This window comes from Palaemon carinicauda, chromosome 24, assembly GCF_036898095.1.
Source record: "Palaemon carinicauda isolate YSFRI2023 chromosome 24, ASM3689809v2, whole genome shotgun sequence".
In the NCBI taxonomy this organism is placed as follows: domain Eukaryota; kingdom Metazoa; phylum Arthropoda; class Malacostraca; order Decapoda; family Palaemonidae; genus Palaemon; species Palaemon carinicauda.
The window spans coordinates 69,375,485-69,384,098 of NC_090748.1; the positions used below are offsets into that span (position 1 = coordinate 69,375,485).

Genomic DNA, 8,614 nt, shown 5'->3' on the forward strand with positions numbered 1-8,614 from the left:
CCATCATTTCTAGTAGAAAGGCTATCGAACTTATCAGCCACAATTTCAGGATCAAAATTGGCAAACATGGAAGTAGTTGGACCCATATCAGCCATTCAGACTTGCTCCTGGATAGACCACTGGTCTGGGGCACTCTCTTCCTTTACTGTTACCAGAAACCTCAAACACAAGTCTGTGCGGGATCAGTTCAAGGAACTCTCAAGATCTGGCGTGAAGGCCCTAGAGTTCCTCCTCCACTAGAATGTTTTTCTTTGGGGAAATTGTGTTTTGAAGAGGCACAACGCTATCTTAGCAAAATGTTCTTGACAGCTCTCCCCTAAAGAGACACTACAGTTCTTAGGAACTCCTATCAGATTAACTCTCCTTCCCATTTTCCATCCTCGGACTTGACTAATGTTATCGAGAAGCTAGGGAGTGTGGGACAAAACCCTATAGTATGCAGAGCAGTGGCTCCAAGGTTGACCATTCCTCAGAAACAGGCTAAGAGCTCGTCTTTAAAGCCACCCACTCAGCAGAGACGTCTCCTCCCTCCCACGGACACACAACATCCTGGGAGGCAGAATTCTAGACTTGCCTTTTGTCGGACAGGACATCTCTCTGGTCAAAGAGGATGTGGTGGCAGAAGTTCACGCTAGGGAGATCTTGTTCCCCAGCTTACCACCAGTGAGTCAATGCCTGCAATACACTTGGCAAAGGTGGCAGGACTTAGGGGACTACTCTTGGAGGGTAGAAGTCCTTCGTTCAGTGTATCAGATCCCCTTCATAGACTGTCCACCTCCTCTGACCAGGAATCAGCTCCAACCATAATATACGAAAGGTTCTCCAAAAGACCTACTCCTAGCAGAGGTAGTCTCCAAGTTGCTAAGGAAAGAAGCAGTAGAGAATGTCTTAGGAAGTCTCCAAGTTGCTAAGGAAAGAAGCAGTAGAGAATGTCTTAGGAAGTCTCGAAGTTGCTAAGGAAAGAAGCAATAGAGAATGTCTTAGGAAGTCTCCAAGTTGCTAAGGAAAGAAGCAGTAGAGAATGTCTTAGGAAGTCTCCAAGTTGCTAAGGAAAGAAGCAATAGAGAATGTCTTAGGAAGTCTCCAATTTGCTAAGGAAAGAAGCAGTAGAGAATGTCTTAGACGACTCCCATGGCTTCCTCAGCTATCTATTCCTGGTAGAGAAGCTGATGGGAGGTTGGAGATCTGTCATAGACTGCTCCCTCTTGAACCTTTCCATTTTGCTGACAAGGTTCAAGATAGTGACACCAACTTCCATTCTCTAGGCCATCAGGAAGACGGACTACCTTCTGACCATAGACCTGAAAGATGCTTACTTTCAGGCCCCCATCCATCCTGCCTCAAGGAAGTACCTAAGGTTTCCCTTTCGAGACAAGCTGTTCCAGTTCAGGATGCTGTGCTCTGGCCTGTCTACAGCCCCCAAGTTCTTCACCAAAGTCTTTGTCATTATCTCAGTCTGGGCACATGCTGTGGACATCAGGCTCTTGTGATACTTAGATGACTGGCTTCTCGAGCTCTCCTGCTGAAACGCAGAGACCTACTTCTTGATCTGTGTAAAAAGTGAGGGATCTAACTGAACCTGCAGAAGTCCAGCCATGTCCCCAACAAGTCCATCTGGTATCTGGGCATGGACATAGACTCAGTGCAAGTCAAAGCCTTCCGTGCTGCAGACAGAGTGGCGAGGTTCAGAACTTGGGCAACAGCTTTCTTAGGCTAGAGAAACTTGTTCCCCTGGGAAGATTGCATCTGCACTCAGAGCAGTGGACTCTAAAGACCCAGTGGTCACAAGCCTTCTACCCTCTGCAACCCTGCTGCAAGTACCTCAAGAGGTGATATTAGACCTCCTGTGGTTGCTGAATGAGGAGAACCTGTTAGTGGGAATATCTCGTCAGGCTCTTCCCCACAGCTCATGCTGTTCACAGATACATCTCACCAGGGATAGGGCACTCATCTGGGAAAGGAACAGATATTGGGCCTATGGTCGGAGGAGTACAGGAGTTTTCATGTATACTTCCTAGAAATTAAAGTGACGTAACTATTGTTACTCCACTTCGGAAAGGCTGACAGGTCACTCCTTGGTGTTGATGAGCGACAACTCCACAGTAGTGACATACATTTCCAAACAAGGAGTTGCCTCTTTCCTGCTATGCAACCTTGCAGTAGAGATTCTCAAGTGGATGCAGTCCCAGGCAATCTCTTTCTTGGCGAGGTTTATCCATGGGAAGAGAAACGTCATTGCTGACCATCTGGGCTGTCGAGGGACGACAGTTGGTTCAGAATGGTCTTTACTTCCTCTAGGGTCAAAGAGACTTGTGACTTTGTGGGGTTCCCTGTCTCTGGACATGTTCGCCACCCACCTGAATCATAAACTGATGTATTGCTCTCCCGTCCCAGCAGCAACAGAGTGGTAGTCAGACCTGTTGGAACTTCTTACGGAAGCACCAAGAGAACTTCCAGAATGGCCAAACCCACTCCAACCTCACATAAGAAAATTCCGTGATGCAGTATACTGTATTGCCTATCCCTTCACGGCTGAAGACTATCAAGTGTCTTTTCCGAAAGAAAGGCTTTTCAAAGCCAACTGCAAAGCAGCTTTCCTGATGTTTCCAAAAGTCTTCCGCAGTAGCGGTTGGTGTTATTATTATTATTAGTTCCTAAGCTACAACCCTAATGGGAAAAACAGAATGCTATAAGCCCAGAGGCTCCAGCAGGGAAAATAACCCAGCGAGGAAAGGAAACAATGAAAAATAAAATATTTTAAGAACAACGACAACACCAAAATAAATATTTCTTATATAAACTATAAAAACTTTAACAAAACAAGAGGAAGAGAAATAGAATAGAATAGTGTGCCCGAGTGTACCCTCAAGCAAGATAACTCAAACCCAAGACAGTGGAAGACCATGGTACAGATGGTATGGCACTACCCAAGACTAGAGAACAATGGTTTTATTTTGGAGTGTCTTCCTAGAAGAGCTACTTACTATAGCTAAAGAGTCTCTTTTACCCTTACCCAAGAGGAAAGTAGACACTGAACAATTAGACTATAATAGTTAACCCCTCGGATGAAGAAGAATTGTTTGGTAATGTCAGTGTTGTCAGGTGTATGAGGACAGAGGAGAATCTGTAAAGAATAGGCTAGACTATTCGGTGTATGTGTAGGCGAAGGAAAAATGAACCGTAACCAGAGAGAAGGATGCAATGTAGTACTGTCTGGCCAAAGGACCCTATAACACTCTAGCGGTAGTATCTCAACTGGTGGCTGATGCCTTGGCCAACCCACTACCTTTAAGGCATTGTTGTAAGGGGAACATTGCTCCACTCAAAGTCACTATTCCCCTGATTACAGACTTTTAAGTGTTCAAAAGGAACAAGAAGCCCTTTTCAGTTACTGCCGTGAAAGGCTACCACTCGGCCTTAAGCCAAGTATTCTAACTGGAACGACTGGACCTTTCAGGTTTTTGGGAAATCTATGCCGTGATGAGGAGTTTTGAGCAGTCTTGCGCTCCTCGTGAACTAAAACCCCCCTCCTGGGATGTGACTAAGGTCTACGGGCTTTAAAGAAAGCCCAGTATCAACCTATGAGTAGAGCCTTAGACAGAGATCTTACCTTAAAGACAGTCTTCCACCTTGCCTTAGTTCCAGCCAAGAGAGTGAGTGAACTGCATGGTACAGTACATCTCATCTTTTGTCACATTCTAGAGGATGAAGAGAACTATCTTTCTTTTGTTCCTGAATTTGTGGCCAAAAGCCAAAATCCAGTTGAAAAGGATTTTAGATTTGACTCTTATGATCTTGTCTCTCAAAGAGGTAACTGATGACCCGGATGATATGTTACTATGTCCTGTAAGAGGAGTACATAAATTATCTGAAAAGGATGCAGTAGTTTAGGCCTAGATTCTCCAATCTGTGAGCACTGGGTGTTCCAAAAAGAAAGTTTTGAGAAACCCCATTTTTCTCTGGTAAAGAGAAACCATCATGAGAGGCTTTATCCTCGGGAAGCGTCTTCAAGTGTTCCCCCTTGAGCACATGATATATGTGGGTTTGCCGCAACCTTAGCGTTCCTCAAAATCCACTCAGTAGCTCAAGTTGTAAAAGCAGGAGTCTGGAAGAGACAAACCACTTTTACGAACTACTACCTTAAAGATTGCGCACACAGGTCCTTAGACACCTTTTCCATAGGACCTATTGTTGTGCACAACAAATAGTCTAATGTAAGCTCTCTTGGGACAAATAACTGCTTCTATCTCAGATATCAGTTACTCTCTTCATTATTAGGCTGTCTATGAGGATAAAAGTGAATGGCAATTTTGATCGAACTTGAAGCCCTCACTTAAAAATCTTATTAATGTAGGTAAGAATGCCTTGTGTTTGCTTGGCTGAATATTGGCGATATATTGATTATATGAAATTTACAAGCCACTTGATATTCATATCACTTCACCCTTTGCAAAGCTCTCTGGAAGAGAACAGAAGACCCTGCCTCGTACGAGCCAGTAACACTGTTCACAAATAATTCATTTTGATCTCTTACTATTACTACAGTAATTGTATCTCGTGAGAGAAGGGCAGACTTACTTCAGGAAGACTTCCTCCACCCTGAGGAAGACTCTCCTTTTTAATGACTTGGAAGTTTGTATTTGCATAGGAATTATATACAATTTGTATCTTTCCTGGCTATACAAACTTAAGTCATTTACCAAAGGTCCTGTCTCAACCACCCTGCAAGTCTTTGACCAGAAAGGTGTTGTGAGAGAAAGCTTGATACAAACAGAAAGCATAATTGACAGTAGTTGCCTAGCAACGTGACACAACGTAATCTACCAATTTGTTATTTATTGTCTGGCCATTGAAAAGGAAACCAGAAGTAACCCCATTAAATGATTTAGGTTTATATATCTAGGAAAAATACAAATTTTTTGAAATTTGTAGTTTTCACTCTAAAATTATGATGGGTTATTTGGCTTTGTAACCTCTTCATACCATATTATTGCCATGTGATTTGTGTTTATTTTTTTATCCGTTTTATGTTTGTAAAATTGGAGGATTTTTTACATGTTTACAGAACCATCAGTTGTTGCTCTCAGTTATAATGTCGGTAACGCTGATACTTGTGAGCCTTCTACCATATGCCCTGCACCTCCGTGGCCCAGAACTTAGTGCAGATTTTTCCGCTGTGGCTGTGTTTGCTACTTGCATTGAAGTAAGTGTTGTACTAGGTAGATGTGCTGATGTAGTTCATTATTATTCTTGTTTCTTCATTTGGTTTGTATTAAATTCAGTTTACTCTTCATTGTTATTTTTTTTCAAAATATAATTGTTCTGACACAGATACAAATCTTTGCTATTTATTAGGGTATTACTTTCGGCAACGCTGAAAACCAGCCAAGACAATTTTAGTGAAGGATAATTACATCATCCCCTAGTTAGTGGGAGGGGGTTGGGGTCGACTAGCTACCCCGTTCACTCACACCTGTCGGCTCAGTAACTACTTTTACTTTTGGCTCGGTAGAGTGTAGACATGCCGTCTCTCCCGTTAACAACTTGCCTTGGCTTTATTGCTTTTCCTTTTTCTTTTGTGTGTGTTTGTGTGTATGTTTGTCCCGCTATGCGGACATGTCCTGGGATTGAGGGCCGCCGCTGCGGCACCTTCATGTCGTCCTTGGAGACAGACCCACATCTTTTATGCCCGGGTTGCCGGGGAACTCAGTGTTTGCGGGACAACACCTGTTCCGAGTGTAGGGTGTGGCCTGCCTCCCAGTGGGAGAGGTTTGCGTGTAAGAAGAAGTAGAAGTCTAAACGCGAATCTTCACTTTCGGGGTCTTCCTTGAAATCAAAGAAATCGCGGGCTTCTGCTTCTTCTACGCCCAAATCTCTGCCCGAAGCTAATCCTCGACTAGGCCCTTCCGGGGTACGGTCGAGCAGTAGCGCAGGGCTTGTGACTCAAGGTCAACCCTGTGGGATAGACGAGGATGACGGCTCCCCCAGTGAGTCGGCTCTTCTCTTCCTCCAGGGAGCACCTGTTCCTTGCCAGACCTTGGGTCTGGTTCCAACGCCGAGGAGTTAGCTAACCCACCAGGGGCGGTGGCAAGGCTCTCTCCAAGGCGAGCTTCCCCCTCGAGGGAACATATCTCTCGTTCGCGAGAGAAGGTTGCCTCTGTGCATCGGCAATCTCCTTACGCTTTAGGCTCTCTTCCAGGGGCGGAAAGAGAACCTTGTTATAAGCATAGTTCTCCTTCTGGTGAACTTTCCTCCTCTGCGGAGGATTTATCTGTCGATCTTATTCAGTCTCCCCCTCGGGTGGAGTCTGTTGTACGTTCCTCTCCGGAGGTTCGTAGAGTGGAGGGGTGGGGAACCCCTCTCTACCCCGGGTGTTCTCCTCCTCGGGCTGTGAGGAGACGTCTTTTTGAACCTGCTAGTTCTCCTCACGTTGACCCTTCGGGGTCTCGTGACGATCACCCTTCGGGCTGGCGTGATCGTGAGTCTTCGGACTCTAGTCACGTTGATCCCGCGGGTTCTCATGACAGCAGGAGGCCTTCGGGTCTTCGTCGCGCTGAACCTTCGGGCTCTCGCGACTTGAAACCTTTGGGTTTCTGTTTAGCTGAACCCTCGGGCTCTTGTAATGACGATGACGTTGAACCTCTGGGTTCTAGTACCGTCAGTCACGCTCATCCTTTGGGATCTCGTGACAGAGGAATCTCGATTCCTTGTTACGCTGACCCTCCGGGGTCTCGTAACCTGAGTTATGCTGAACCCTTGGGCTCTCGTAACTCTAGTCGCGCTTATACTTCGGTGTTTCGTGACAGAGAAACCAGTTTCTCGTGGCGTTGTTCCTTCGAGTTCACGCAACACAGTTCACGCTGAACTTTCGGGTTCTCGTGACCAGAGTCATTCTTATTATGACAGAGTTTTTAAACTCTCGTTGTGTTGATCATTCGCGCTCACACAACATAAGCTATCGTAAACCTTCGGGTGAGCGTAGCAGTTAGTTCTCTCAACAACCTGAGAGCTCTCGTGCGCACGACCAAGTTGGCACGCACGGCCAATTTGGCGCGCACGGCCAAATTGGCGAGCACGACCGATTCGGCCTGCACGACCGCCTTGGTGCGCGCAAACAAAATTGCGATCATGGCGCGCAGGTTCATCATATGGGGCTCCATATGTATGAACATCCTCTTGCGCACCATACGCGCGAACATCCTCTTGCGCACCATGCGCGCGAGCAACCTTATGCGCGCCAGGTGCGCGAAAAACCTCATGCGCTCCAAGACCGCAAAAAAGGTGCACAAAATCGGGAGAGGCGCCCGCGCGAGCCCTCTTCCGCCTACCAACAGTTCGGTGCAAGAGCGCACGATCATCTTGGCGCTCATAATCAGTCTCTCGAGCCTCTTGGGCCTCAACAGAGACAATGGTCGCCTATGCAACCGAGCCCAGATCCTATCCCTAAGGGTAGGCCTGTGCCTATCTTGCCTGTAGGGAAGCTTCCATCAGACAAGAGGGTTAGGGAACCTGCCCAGGTTCCTAAACCCGGGGGCAGTCCTTTCCTAAGGACCTTCCCCCTAGTTCCACAGGAGCCCGTGACCTCCCCGTGGCTTAGCAACTTATTTAATGTAATGCGCTAAGCCATGAAGGGAGTCGTTCCCCGCTCCCAGTCCTTAGGTGATATACCTAGGATTCCCTTGTCGCCGCCTCTCTTCCCGGGGTCCTCTCCTCCCTCCGATCCTAGGAGGAGATCGGGAGTTCTCGCATAGGTGGGCCCCTCAGGCAAGGGGAGACGATCATCCCCTCGCAAAAGACCTCTGGAGGAGATTAGGCATGAACCTCAGGGTAGCCGCCTGCAGTTCAAGACGCCACAGGCCAGGCCAAAGGGGGAAAGGAAAAGGATTCATCCTTCAACCCCCAAGGAGGATAGGGTTACTTTCTATGGAGACTCCCTTCCTTCTTTACCGGTCGAGATAGTGTCTAATGAGGCACGACCTGCGATCAGACGGGATTCATCCCGTACGGCAATGGACTTACCTTCCACCCGTAAGCCGATGGAGTCCTCTAGGCCCTTGGGGACAGAGGATCTCCGGCCTCGTTGGAGGGAACCGAAGGATTTGTTAACCATCCCCAAATCCTCGGCCAGACTTTCTTCCTTACTGCCTCCCAGGCAGCCGGAAGCAAGCACCTCCCCGGTAGTTCCTATATCCCCAGTCGATACAGTTGACGACTTCGACCCACGCCGGGCTCCTATGGATGAGAGCTTGGACGTGGAAGGGCAGAGTGATGTTGAGGACGACGCTCTGCCAGCAGCCGCTATCCCTAAGCTTACAGAGGATGAGAGGAAAGAGTCGGAACACGCCTTCTGGCAAGTTCTAGCCTGCATCCGTTCCATCAGTGGACTTCCAGATTCATCGGCAGCCCCCCTGGATGGAAAAGAAACGGTCCTTGACCAGTTGTATGGCACTCAGAAACTTCATAGGACCAGTGCAGCTTTGCCCTGGTCAAAGGAGCTGAAGAGTCCAAACAGAAGGCTGTGTCTCAGGCAACTGGTTCCACCTCTTCTCTCCGCTCCAACTCGTCCTCCAAGCTCTTACCTCCTCCATATGTGTTTCAGAGGAGGTACTACGAG

The 8,614-nt window shown here is 47.4% G+C and overlaps 1 protein-coding gene across 1 annotated transcript in view; it reads left to right on the forward strand.

Annotated features, from left to right (window-relative positions):
- The window catches only part of Ac13E (Adenylyl cyclase 13E), a 286,840-nt gene that overhangs the window by 76,756 nt on the left and 201,470 nt on the right, over positions 1-8,614 (forward strand). The window contains exon 4 of the mRNA XM_068348168.1: positions 5,066-5,203. Coding sequence (XP_068204269.1) covers positions 5,066-5,203 — 138 coding nt within the window. The remainder of the gene's footprint in view (positions 1-5,065; positions 5,204-8,614) is intronic.